Genomic DNA, 14760 nt, shown 5'->3' with positions numbered 1-14760 from the left:
TCTCAGCTAAAGTTAGATTTCTCTGTTCTAGGTATTACATGGCATCCAATAAGACAGAGCGGGAGAGTCAGAGTGTGCATGTTTCTGCCACAGTTGGTGCCTTGGACTTCTGTGTAAAGCTAATCCTGCTTTCTAACCCCCTTTGCTGATCCTCCAACCGCACTTTGCATGTAAGGCAAACTCTGGGATAAGGTAGAGGGGTGGAAAGAAGGTAGAAGAGTGGTTGGGAGCCCCTCCTGAGGACTCTGATTTCTGGGAGGGATGTTGTGTTTCTGTATTTCCTTTAACTTCTGTATTTCTGTATATAGCTGTATACATTTTAAATATCTGCTTGTATATTGTGCTAAGCTGTAAATAAAGCTTCATTCCTTAACTTCCAGCCGGCTGAGTCTAGTCTGGGTGATTTCATAAGTAGTGTGGGGTAATTCCCAAACCGTGACATGGAAATAAGTTAGGAACCGGTTATTAATTGTGCAATATGAAATATTAATAAAAGTATTAATATTCTTATTAAAGTAATTGCTATACTTAATTACAGGGGGTTTATGCTCAGTTTTGCAAATAGATTATAAAATATGTACAGTGCATAAGGCGGTACCAAACAATTTCAAACAATTTAGCAAACCCAGCAAATACTAACAGTAAGCTTTTGAGAAGAGATTCTTGCGGTACAATATGCCATTTGCCCTTTAGGGGGACTCGAGAGGCTCCTTTCTGCTAAAGCAGAAGGCAGTTACAGAGTAAACAGAACCAAAGCAAAGAGGCTTTTTAGAATATTTACTCACAAAATAGTATCTCTGGATTTCTGGGGCTGTATTAGTGTTCCAGACAGTACCCAAGACACTTGGAGGGGTGCTGTCGTTGGTATGGTACCCATTGGAGGCCTTCAGATTTTCCCCAGGACTCTGTCAGGGTGTTGGAGCTTGCATAGACTCTGACCTGGTCTGGATCCCTTTTCGGGAAGACAGTGTCCTTTCCAGGGCTCTGAACTTCTCATGTTGATTTGCAGGTGTGCAGGCAAGGACGATGCCTTGCTCTGTGGCAATAACCTGCCCTCTTTCACCATGTAGGCTATGGTGAGGTCTCTGTAAGTGAGTTCTCCAGCTAGGAACAACTTATCGCATTCAATTCATGCTGAGGCTGGCCATGGGTTTTGGGCAGCTTCTGGCAATGACTCTTGCCTATGGTGTGAAGTCACTTAATACCTCTCCCTGGTAAACTGAGGCACAGCAAAGTTTCCAGGTAGACAAGCTTGAAGCATCAAAGCTTGTTTTTACACAGCAAAGCTGGTTTGAAACAGCAACAAGGCTTCTTGGTCCTCTAGGCAAAGCTTAGTTAGGCAAACCAAAGCATGGCACAGCAAAGGCAAAATAAGACAAGGCAAAAATGAGGCAAGGCATGACAAAGTTGTTTACAACTTTGCTCATATTTATCAGTCGCCTGAGTCTCATAGCTCCATCTGCCCACAGAAATTCACCAATCAGAATGGCACTCTGCCAAAACTAACTACATTAGGGGAAACTGGGGACTTGCTTTATCCAAATTTGGGAAAGCACAGGTTATGAACAAGAGGAAAACAAGTCTGGGCAAGTTAGGTCCTCAGACTTGGTGTCTCCAGGCTATCGCAGAAGAGTATTCTGCCGTCTACGCCATATGTGGCAGAAGGGAGAAATTAATTGGTGTGAGAGGATATTCTATAAAAAGATATAATGTATTATCTTCAATATTCTGAATTCTCACCACCCCCAACCACTGAATTTTAATATTAATATCTGTTCTACATGGTTATGGAAGACATTATAGAAATAATATCAAACAGTAACTTGTTAATAACTAGCAAATATTCAAACAATAAACAGAGAGAGGAGTTTCCCCACAGCAAATACCACTTGGAGTCAATATGCTGTTTGCCCAGCAGGTGAGCTGAAGCTCTTTCTACAATAGCAGGAGGCAATAGAAATTACGGAGGCATTAAAGCACTTACTTACAAATTCTTATTAATTATCAATCACTCTCCAGGGCTACGTCACAGCCTATTATAAGTGTCCGATCTTCAGGCAAGTCTGCCTGTGGACTTTGAGGCTGGAATCCTCTCAGCTTCAGGGGAAAGGACAGTCTCTGACCTCGTTCTCCTGCCAGAGGATGCAATCTCTGCCCTTGTCTCCTGGCTTTTTCTGGACACTCTATCCAGGGATTCTTAGGCAGGACCTCAGGTGCAGAAGGAACATGATGCCATGCAATCTCAGTCACAATCTCATGCTGACCATATAGGCCAATCTCGTGCAGACAATCCAGGGTCTGCTTCCTGGTAACTTGGTGTCAGTGGAGCTTATCAGGCAATGATAAGGCAGCGGGTGTGCAACAGGGTGCATGGCTGCATGGGAGACTGAGCTCCAGAGATACAGGCAGGCTTAAGCATAATAAATGAGAGTGAGTGAGCAAGAACATTGTTTTCCTGTGTATCTCTATTTATCAAATGTTGGCCAAGATTAATGGCCCCTTGGCCACTAGAATGACCAATCAGCGTGGCAGTTAGCCAACCTTACCATAATAGGCAAAATCCACAAGCCTGGACCTCCTAAATATGGGGATAGCATGGGCCTGGCACCCGGTAAAAATGAGCTGGGCATGTGAGCTTATACAACCACCTTACACAATCAGGGGCCCTGGGCAGGCCACACTTTATGGCACCAGGTCTATTGTGCCCCTTTGTGCTTCCTTTACATATTTACCTCTGATGTGGGCAGAAAAAACATGTCCAGGCAGGGCAAGGCATGAAATAAGTCTAATTTTGGGCCTATGGGCCCTCCACAACACAGGCCCTTACCTTCTTTCCTGAATTGCTCCCCACCCCAACTAAGGGGAAGGAAGAGCAGGGGATCATGCCTGGACAAGCTTCTGCAAAAAAGCTTTGGAGAAGTACACTGCTCTGCATCAGTTTATTTCAGGTGCCCAACTGGTTCTCACTAAATGTAATTCAGGACATAACACCTGATGCCTATATCACACTCCAACAAAAATAAGTCAAATAATGATTTGTAACATATTGGATAAAGCAGCTTTACAATCATTTCCTCCACCATTTTTCGAAGATGTTACTAAATTTTACATTCTAGTTGCTAAGTGTCCCAAACTGGGCTTCCCATAGCAATGCAAGGCTTTATTATTCAGTACAAATATGTGCTTAAGCAGTCACTCATCATGTTCTCCAAATGATCCTGTAGTGTATATTGGGCTTCTATCAGAAACCTCTCTCCCAGTTTTCACAATTTTAGTCTGTTGATTCAAATGGTATCAATAACTCTAATGGCAAGTAACAGTGTCTGCTATAAAAAGAGCCACTCTCCTCTCTGAAGTTTTTCGGTTGTCCTATTATTAGTTGTAGCTATTATTTAGCCATATTAAAACAATGTAACTGTTGTATGTTAAGAAAAGAACTACACAAAGTTGTGAGAGACGTGGAGCTCCTATAAAACATAACTGCATTCAATTCGATTAATGAGGGAAAGGTTAGGCTTGCACTCAGGAAAACAGTAAGGCTTGTGAAGTGATGGGAATTGAGCAAAAAGATAAGAGGGTCATATAAATATGTTAAGCAAGAGAGAGTTTATATTTTATCTCTATAGAGAAAAACTTATCTGAATTACTGAAACTTGAGAACCAAGGTCAGGGGAAAACTGACAGCTTACTGGAAGGAGAGAGTAGAAATGAGACAGACCAAACTTCAAAGGATGAGCTGGTGAAGGAAAGAGTACTGCTACTTACTGTGCCATCTCAATCTTGCTATGCAGACATGTAAGAGGCACTTTAACAGGATTTACTTGATGTACTACTGAGCTCCACTGAAATGCCAAGGATTTTCAACTGTATTTTTTACAGTGGTGTACCATGTATAAAATCTGATTTCATAGCCCTTTTTTTTCCATAAAGATTTAATACCTAACTAATCAAAGCAGTCTACTGAGGAAGTCCCTGTTCATCAATATTTGACTTAGAGACAGCACCTTTATTTTAAAAAAAATCTCTGTAGGAGGAACTCTGGTCGGCAAAAATGTTACTGGAAATATATATGCATATTCTTTCATCCAGGGAAACCCCAACATATTTAGTTTTATTAGGTAAATGTTATTATTATTTATAGAGAAAATGCATTTTAACATTCTTTTTACATAAGGTATGACCATGTAAATGCCAATGCATATTTGTGGTAACTAACAGACAAGCAGTCATTCAGCAATGAATGAAGAATTACAATAGTTGCTAATAGGTGATTTACCTCATCACAGCTACTTTTGAGAACTGGAGCTCTTTTACTTTCTTATATTCTATTTTTTGACAAAGCTGTTATTACAGAAATATGCAAAAATATTGATAGATAGTACGAACCCTTGCTTATGTCATTTGTCTAGAGTTGCTATTGCAGTTTATTCAATGAAATCACTCCAAAACTCGCAGCAGATGAATGGAGATTGAATTGCATCTCTCTGCCACTAATTACATAGGAGTATTTAACAAAAAAAAAAAAAAAAAAAAAAGGTAATGCATTGTATTAAACCAGGCTTCTCCACACTCAGACAAAAATGTGCATGCAGCAATGAAAGAACTCTAATTTCTTCCTTTTTCTGTATTAGAGGAAAGCACGTTTCACCTTACTTAAGAATAGGCAAGGTAATACTTGAACCACAGAGCACTCTGATCAGCTTTATGCCGCTTTCCCAAGGGCTATGAAAAAGGCAAAATGTAGATTTTTCATGAAAGTGAATCATCATTTTCAACTGAAATATTTTTTAAGTCTTTGAATTTAGTTTTTTGAAGTGCATTTAATATTTTCGATCTTTTCTCTTAGTGAAGTTGATGTGAATTTTGCAACTGATCTGTATACAGCATAGTTTCTGGCCAATACTATTAGTCTGAAAACTACCCTGTAGAGTGACTTGTTACCCAATGGTGACAGAAAAAGGGTAAAATGTACAAGTATCTAGGTTACTAAAATTCAGTCTACAGCAGGAAGTTACAACTATAATGCCATCTGTTTAGAGTGCATCAAATACCACCTGCTTTTATTTGGGATGCAATCAGACTGGCTCAACTGTATACGAAAGCATCTCCCCTGCACTGAAATCCAAGAACAGTAGAGAAGTGGAATAGTTCCACAGATCAGTAAGATATAACCTTGTCTGAAAGTAGGTATGTTGCAGATACACACTGAACTTGATACAGACGCATACTGAAGAGGCTTTGTGATTCTCAGTTACATAGTGGATATTTCAGAAAAATAATTTATACATATATATATATATATATATATATATATATATAAAATAAGTTAAGAAATTGATTAGTCTGTTCTGTAAAACTTCACACTGAAGTACTGTGATGAATCACAGAATCACGAGAACATTCTGGTTGGAAAAGACCCTCAAGATCACCAAGTCCAACTGATATCCCTACTCTACAAGGTTCACCCTAAACCATATCCCCAAGTATTACATCCAAACAACTTTTAAACACGTCCAGAGTTGGTAACTCAACCACTTCCCTGAGCAGCACATTCCAATGCCTGACCACTCTTTCTGTGAATTTTTTTTTCTGATGTCCAGTCTAAACCTATCCAGTTGCAGCCGGAAGTGAAGTGATTCATACTACACCACTGACACAGTACTGCTGCATGATGCACTATAGTAACTCAATTTTGCACTATGGAGGGTCTGTTATTATTTCTGTGATAAAAAGCACACGTGAAAAATGAGCTAATTCACAGTAGCCAACAGGTACAAATTATTTCCTTAAATGTGTTGGAATTTTTTACTTTGTTTTCTTGCAGAGTAATTTGCTATACAACTAAGGACATTTTTCTTTGGGAACAAGTGCGTTGGCAGCCAAATACAAAAAGATGACCAATACAAATTATGGAAGTCTGCGGAAGACTAGGACAGAACCCATGGCCATTGTCTCTTTCGTCCTGTTTACATCAATTTGGAGCTAACACCAGGCCAATGCCAGAACTTCCATGATTGTTCAAGAACGGGGAATGCCTTACTTCATCTTATATATTTTTTGATCTCAGTCACCTTTATTTAGGTGAACACTCAAAAATAAATTAAAACTCAAACCTTCACAAATGTCGTGAACTCTTCTACTTTGTCCTTGTTGAGCAGCAGCTTTTTGTGTACAGTTTCCAAAGCTTGTTCACTCTGTTTAGCCAAATCACACAGTTGTTGAGATGCAGTAGTCTCAAGTTTAGTCATGGCACATTCAGACTCCATGATTTTTTTCTCTAGATTGGTAAGCTCGAGATCCTAAAATATATTCATAGAAAATAGCATTGATACCATAAAAGCTGATAGGTAGCTGTAGTAGGCCACAGGCAAACAAAGGAACTTCCCTTCCATTAAAGAACATTCTTCTTGCAAGAAATAAAATGTAATTTCATGGGGGAAAAGTATAGAGCCATAGAATCATAGAATCAACCAGGTTGGAAGAGACCTCCAAGATCATCCAGTCCAACCTATCCCCCAGCCCTAGCCAATCAACTAGACCATGGCACTAAGTGCCTCATCCAGGCTTTTCTTGAACACCTCCAGAGATGGTGACTCCACCACTTCCCTGGGCAGCCCATTCCAATGGCAAATCACTCTCTCTGGCAAGAACTTCCTCCTAACATCCAGCCTATACTTCCCGTGGCACAACTTGAGAATGTGTCTCCTTTCATCATCTAAATTTTGCTGATGTGACTGAATTAAATCAGAGAAAAATGTTACTACTACTCTGATAATTTTTCCTTTTTTCTATTTAAAAAATCCAAGTTGATGGCCTTGCAACTTTTCATTTAAATCTGATGTGTGAATAAATTCTACAATGGAGCCAGCACAACTCCAAAAATACCTTTTTCTCCAATTCATCTTTAGCCTTGCGGTACATCTGCTCATATTCAGACTTCTCTTTTGTAGCCTCACTGAGTCTTTGTTTCAGCAAGTCAATGGAAGTTTTTTTGTTTGAACAGTCTTCAGCCAGTGACTTTACCTGAAACAAGGAAAGAGTAATTGACTATTAAGATACAAAATGTAAAAATTAAAATAAAATCAAAACTACGTTTGCCTGTATTATATAAGTTATTTGATTAAAGCAACTTTTTAAATGAAATTACATTGTGCACATGATCTTGTCATGTAAAGTTTTGACTTTACATGGAATATGAAGAAAAAGCTTATTTGTGCTGTTTGTTTAGATATATGTAATACTGTTCAAAAATGGAGAAATCTCTTATAAAAAGGGAGGAAAGCACAACTTTCACTCTTTTCTTCTATCAGAGGTAAAAAACATTATTTAAATCTGAGCTGAGAAAATTATGACTGTCTACAAGTTAATAGTCTGTAAAGCCTTTTAGATATTTATCATGTTGCCATACAATGCAAACACTGATCTGGGGTACAATGAGATAGTGCAGTGCTCCTAGGAAATCATTCCACTCTCCTGGCAATATTAATCACAAAGTTTTTCTGACAATATCTAGTAACAATGAATTTCTTTGATCTTCTGCTGTAAAATTTTTCACATGGAATAATCAGATTGACATATAGAATTTGATTCTCTGAAATTTGGGAAATGCAGTGCTCAAAATACAGAGCAGCACTGAAGTACATAATTCCCTTTTAAGTCTTTTGCCTAAAACCAAACCCAGATATTTCTCGTTTCATACTTTATCTTCCTTGCTTATGCTTTCACATTTCAGCTGGGTATTTCTTAATTACACCTTACCCTTGCATGGAGGGTAGCTCTCTCTAGAGCTGAAAGTGCTATATGACTGCAAGCAGAGATACTGCTTGTGATCATCCACACTCTAGGAAAACAATGCCACATAGGAAAAATTGTTTATTTCTACTTTGGTGATACAGAGACCAAAGTGCAATATATTAGTTGGATAATATAGAAATATGCCAAATCATAGACAACTTCTCCTAGATTCAGTGAAATTGTCCTAGAAATTTGCAGAAGAAAATAATTTGCTCCAGAAATTAAATTCTATCTACACAAAATTATTTTAAGTTAACTGTGAATCATTCATAATGTTGCAGTAGAAAACAGATCAACACATTAAAGCGTATATCTACTATAGCCAGGAGAGGTGCATGGAGTTTATCAGCATATCTTATGTAAAACCATCCTTGTTTCAGGTTGACTGTATGTTATGAACTTACAGTGCATAAAACTAAATCTCACTACTTACAGCATATCTCTACAACTCAGTGGTCCAAACACTTTAATATTTAATTATATCTCTTATGAACATACAGTAAATTATGCTGAATCTATCCAAGCCATCACCATATACTTATTTCAAGCAAACTATACTGAAGGCAGTTATACCCTTAAATTAACTGGATGTTGTTTGCTTACAGCAATATATTGATTTAGTATGCACAGCATGCTGAAATAACTTCTGTAAATCCACCAGTATTTGCTTTTCTTAACACTTTCAATATCAAGAAAGAACTACCTTTCTCTCAAGATTTCCTAAGGTACCATTAGAGGTTGCCTCATTTTGTTGACTTGCTTTTAGACGAGACCTTAAGTCTTCTATCAAATGTCTTTTCATATTAAGGTCCCTCTCCAACCGAGAAACCCTAGAAGGAAAGAAGTCATGCACAATGTCACTGTTAGAAAATATAGTTAATATGTAAGCATTTTAAACAACCAAAAATTATAAATGCAGTAGACAAACTATCATTCCTATAGCTTTAGAACATTTTTTAAAGTGAAGGCTGATGCAGTTCTTGCGGTTTATCATAGTTTCAACAATTAAAACTAATTTCAAGTCTTTTCTTAAACAGACCTATTTCTCTATATGCAGTTTATTTCTGTTTTTTTTTTTTTGCTATGGTTTATGCTTCAAGTTGTGTGATCTGGAATCATAAAAAGTATACCTAACCTATCATTTTAAAAAAGGAAAAATAACAGTGAACATGAAATTTAATAAATCAAGTTTCTTTGATGTCTCAAGCAGGTACCATTCAAACACTATTTTGCACAAAATTATTTTCAAAAGAAAGTGAAAGGGGGAAGTTTCCTTTTATCCAATTGAACAATTCTCAGAAATACATCAAAGACCTCTACCCTTGCAAATATGTCAGATAAAACAATAATTACTAAAACCTGCAAAACCTAGAAATAATAATCAGCTTTCAGTCCTCAGAAAAGAAACTCCCACACACTACAACACAATCTCTGCTTTTGCCTTATATAGTGCTTCCATCTTTATGATACAAATTAATATATTAAATAATTAGAAGTAACACCTGATTATGTTCAGACTTATTTTTATTTTATGAAATCAAAATGTGTGTTGGTAATATATTCAGGAATAGAGCATTGTAGATACTATGAAAATAACACCAGGAAAACAGTGTATATTACATTTCCCCCATCTATTTCACATTTATAATATCATACTATTTTGGTGGTTACATATTACAGTTTATAAAAAAATAGTATCCTTTTTTATAAAAGGGAGGCATGACAACAAATAATTCTATTTTAAATTTAAGTACTACGGTGGAAAGAATCAGTTCCACTTTGAAATTAAATATACACAATGCACACAATTTAACCACATAACGAGTTTTCTATTTTTAAAATGATGCAATTTCAGAAAAGTAAACTGCATTCTTTCAATAAAAAGAGAATAAAGAAATTAGAATGCTTAGGGGAGTTAAATTCTGGGAAGGCAAGAAATTTACAGATATACCAGTAGCTTTATCTTGACAATAGTAACATAATTGAAGAACGGTATTGTTATCAGTTGAAGTAGGTAAAATAAAAATCTTAGTTCTATGCTTCACAGCAATACATGAGAATTTCAGAATCAGTAGTAAACCCAAATCAATTCAAATGAAAACAAACACAACTGTCCTTTTGAACTCTATATGAATATGAATAGATAATTAATCTTGTTTAAGCATCTGAACCTTGACATGTCTCTTAGCCCCTAGGCAAAGAATTACTGTATTTGAAAGAGTGTATTTAACAGTGCTGAGGAATTCATTTAGGCTTACATCAAGGACAAAACAGACTTCTTCAGAGTCTGAGTTTTGATTTAAGGTGTGCTTATTGTAATACAGATACTGCAGCAAGCGAATTACTCATCGTTTTAAACAAAACCAAATTTTAGCATGCACTGCTCCAGGTTCTGAAAAAATCCTAACAGTCTGCAGGCTTGAAAGAAAAAGAATCAAACACGATCTTAAAAATCCATTCTAAAATGGTTCACACTGCAAGAACGATACAGCTGCCACCGGGTGGCACCAAACACAATAGATAGAAAAGTGAGCGTACTTAGCTTGCAGTTCCCGAATCCGTTCTTCTTTCTCCTGAACTTCTTTTTTTAGTGACTTAATGGTGGTCAGTTGCTTAGTGATTTCATTATTCGAATTCTATGTTGAAAAATATTAAAGAATAAACAAAGTAGACTGAATATCACAACAGGCAGTAAATTAATTTTAAACAGCGGACCATGTGAGCTTCCACCTGTTTCATGAGTGTTCTCAAAAAAGAATTGGTGCAAAAAGGAAAAAAAAAAAAAAAAAGTCTTAAGCAGAAGTATATTCCTTGTAAAATACTATCAAATTCAGCACTTTTACACTGCTCTAATAACGCGTGATTAATAGATGTTTCCCATGATACCTACAAGCCCACTGCGCCTACCAGGATCACATTTTCTCTTTGCATAGCACGGCCAGATGAAAAGGTAACAGGAGAGACAGAAATAAAATTGGTTCTGTATTTGAACTACATCCTTGAGCGACACAGTTTTACAGCACGAGGGACCTACATCTAGAGAGCAACAATTTCCAGTAGTCTCTTCCATACTGTGCATTTAGAAATGTAAGACAAATCTACCAGAGGTTTGCATCCCTTGAAACTCAATGCACGAGATAAAGACATTTCCGTTTGGCCATGCTAGCACAAACCCTGCATTTGAATAAGAGAAGTGTGATATGCACTTTCAGGCATGTGCAACCCAAGTTGAGGAGAATGACACAATTGTTGGCTTTTTACTCACTATGTATAAAAAAATAAGTGATCAGACATGTTGTAAACAAAGATTGTTCAGGAGAATTTCTTTGCTCAGTGCAGACTTGTAAGGCCTATTAACATTAATGGGAGTATTGTACAAAACTCTGTGCACCTCAAGGGGAGTATACATTCTTGTGTGCATAGTTAAATGTGAAATACCATTCTTAATAATGTGTCTAGTCTATTTGCTATTATTATAATGTGAACCATAACCAGAAAATTGTTAAAATTATGCATACTAGCAGAATATTCCCACTTTTCCTGAGACCTGTTGTTGAGCATGAGCTTCATGCACATGCTCAGTCAGACATGCTTACGGTATTTTGTTTCCAAATTCAACACCCACACTTAACACATTTCTTCTGGTTGGTAAAGACACAAGGAGTCATTATGTACAGCATAAATAAACACTGTGAAGATAGCTCTGAAAGAAAAAAAAATAACTAACAAGCCCTGGTAGTTAGAGATTTTGAAATATTAGGAAGGCATTTGCTGCTTCCTTGTACGGACATTTAAGATAATAACTTTGTATCTCATTTTCGTGTCTGCTAGATACCCTGGAACAATAGTAAAAAAACTTCTGCCAACTTCTGCTAAAAATTACTTCCCAGACTTAATTTAAAAAAAAAAAAAAAAAAATCATTCATCAAAATATTTAGGTCAAAATAAGGCTAACAATTTTTGTAACTTGAGTTAAGAAGCTTTTGAGGCCCTTCTAGTCAGAACTCTCATCCAGTTCAGTAACCAGTGAAACTACTCTACTAATCTGGATTTGAGGTCATGGATTTTGTTTATTCATAATGTAGTTTTGACAAGTGGTTGATTTTTTTACATTAAAAATATAATACATCTTTCAGATGGAGTTAGAAGTCAGGCTAGTATTCTGACATAAGATTTATATATGCTTACTAAACATTTCCTCTGCTGCAGAAACAAACAAACAAACAAAAAAGCCCTTTGATTCTTCAGCAATGTATTTTGCAGTTCACATGTCACAGGTAAAGCAGGCTTCTAGTATGAGCATTAATCTTAAGAATATTTTACAAAAAAACAACAACACCAAAAAACAAACCACAAAACCCCACAAACCCCTAATTTTTTTTTTCTTAATTTCATAGATCAATTTACTAATAGGTTTCTAGATAATGAGGACACTAATCTGAAAGGAACAACCATAATTAACAGAAATTAGCATTTGCCAGCAACAAAAGCAGATCCATCAACCCCAAATCTAAAAATCAACACTCAAGAAGTCAGAGTAGGTGATTTCAGGAGTATGTAATTTCAAGATCTCTTTCTCATAATTAAAGTAGATCAAGTTATGTGCTTTTTCACAGCTGCTTCCTTCTCCTCGCCTCCCTTTATCTATCTGGACTACCTGTACTAATACCTGAATTTAGATCCAGGTATTAGGTTATGCATCCACTGTGCTATAGCCAAAACCTGTAACAACCATGATTTTTATCCACAGTTAAGGGGTCTGAGCACTACCACATCTCAGGTAATCTAGTACTGGGAGCCTGAGCCAGCTGTGTCACCATTGTAACATGGCCTTTTGTCCCAGCTGATCCTCTGGCAGCTGGCTTGCTAGTTTGCTGTTTCTTCTACCAGCAAGAAATCATACCATTTTGACCTTTTCTCTTTCCTCATATATTAATCACAAAATGATGGGGGAAAAAAAAACCAAACAAACAAAACCCAACAATTTCAAGACATTCTGTTGTATATATATTTCTTTCTTTGAGAGGAAGAATTAATACGTATTTGAGCCAGACCACCTACTGAGAAAGCTCTCAGTTCAACACAGTCCAGCATTTACATCACCCATGTTACAGAATCAGTAGAGACTGACAGCAGAGAAATACTATCATCAACAAGTTGATATTTTCCTATCAGATAATCTACAAATATACAAATAATAGCAATTAAAAAAGTGTCTCCTTGACAACTAGAATAGTAGTGAACAGAGGTAACATAGCACTGCCATATTACAGGAGCTGCCCTCATCTGCTCAGACTCTGTGCTCCCCTTTCACAGATACCTATTGGTTACGTCCTTCTTTAAGGAAATAAGGAATCCACAGAATTCTCATTAAAGTAATTCCACAGCACTTTCCAACACGATGTATTTAATCATCATAATTAGCATAACTGAAAGCATGCCTAACCTCTATCTCACATATTTGATCTGCAAAAAAATGTTTTAATTGTAACTTTCATTTCTGCTGTTTATGCCTACATTTCTGCTTAACATCAAAAGTTGTCTAAAAGTTAAGCTGATAATCACTATCTGAGATATATATATGTTATTCACATATAAGTATACATTTATCTGCTTGACCCAGTTATGAAATGTCCTGGCTTAGCACAGGTCTCTCTCACAAGTTCCCTTCTCTATACACAGGCTGTTCTCACAAGCTCCCCTCTCTGTACACAGATGGGAGGATGGGAGGGAAAATAACATTAAAAAAAAAAAATTTGCACTGAGACAAAGAGAACTCAATGAGATGATAAGATTCACCTTAGCCTACTTGCAGAAAAGTGCAGTGAAATACAGAAGTATCAGGAGAAGCCAGTGACCTCCCCTGCTCTCCGACCCACAGCCAGCTCAGTGGAAAAGATCCATACCCTTAACCTGGAAACCAAGAACGGCAACTGGAACAAGAAGCCTCTCATGTTACAGTTTGAACTTCAAGCCCCATAATACTTCACTCCAGTCAGCACTTTTGAAGCTGGCATGACAGCAGCATGGTATTATCAGCTGCAGATTCAACTCAACCGATGACATGTTTATATGTGTTATGCTTAGCACTATATAATCTGTTCTATCACCTTTAGTTTGCACTGTCGCTGTCTCATCTCTGAATCAATGTTCTTTGAAGGAGTGAGTGTGGCTTCACTCTTGCTAGCAGTTTGAGACAGATGTTCTCTCATCTTCAATTTTCTTTGTAAATCTTCCTTCTCCTGTTGCCAGCTGGCCAGTTTGGAGGTCAGCAACTGTTTCACAAACAGAAGAAATAGTCACAATTGCATCCTAAAAATATTTCTGCTTCATTGTATGAGATGTTTTTTCTGGTTCAGAAATCAAGAGGAATGTAACAGTATGTATTATCTGCAATTATATTGTAGAGCTGTTGGTTGAATCCTCTAGTTCACAATACTATGTCCAGCAGGAAAGAGAAGACAATTAACATTATACACAAGCAAGTTCTTTAAAAAGCAAGCTAACTCAATTTTGACCATATACATCGCTATTTTTACCAAGACAGGCAAAAATTATACAAAACTGTAACTGTAGCTGCTGTTGAAGCCTGTTTATGTAGAGCCTCTCTAGGATTCAACATTTTTTTCTGCACAGAACATCAGCTAATATCAAGGCATCTCAGAAACCAATGCATATTAGAGGTGGTTAAGTGTCAAATCTGTTTTAGTGGTGACTACTGTAAGCTCACTTGAATTGCTATGTTGACACCTGCTATAAAACATTCAGCCTTGACTTGGCTTTTGTTTTGATATTTGTAGGGCTTGTGCAGGTTAAAGGAAAGTGGACCAACTGCACTAAGTATCTTCTGGTTAACTGGACTTTACTCACATTGTGTTATTTCTTCCCTTTCACATATATGCAGCATAGCCAGTGAACCACATATTTCATAACCTTGACTCTAGGGCTGAAGTACTTAAGTGGTAA

General features: G+C 36.9%; 1 protein-coding gene across 1 annotated transcript in view; it reads right to left on the bottom strand.

The window, feature by feature from the left end:
* The window catches only part of CNTLN (centlein), a 250261-nt gene that overhangs the window by 26664 nt on the left and 208837 nt on the right, over positions 1-14760 (bottom strand). The window contains 5 exon segments of the mRNA XM_064140410.1: positions 6114-6299; positions 6886-7023; positions 8498-8624; positions 10333-10430; positions 13905-14069. Of these exon segments, the coding sequence (XP_063996480.1) occupies positions 6114-6299; positions 6886-7023; positions 8498-8624; positions 10333-10430; positions 13905-14069 (714 nt within the window).

Source organism: Pogoniulus pusillus, chromosome Z (assembly GCF_015220805.1).
Source record: "Pogoniulus pusillus isolate bPogPus1 chromosome Z, bPogPus1.pri, whole genome shotgun sequence".
Taxonomy (NCBI): Eukaryota; Metazoa; Chordata; class Aves; order Piciformes; family Lybiidae; genus Pogoniulus; species Pogoniulus pusillus.
This window is presented reverse-complemented; position numbering and strand designations above follow the sequence as displayed.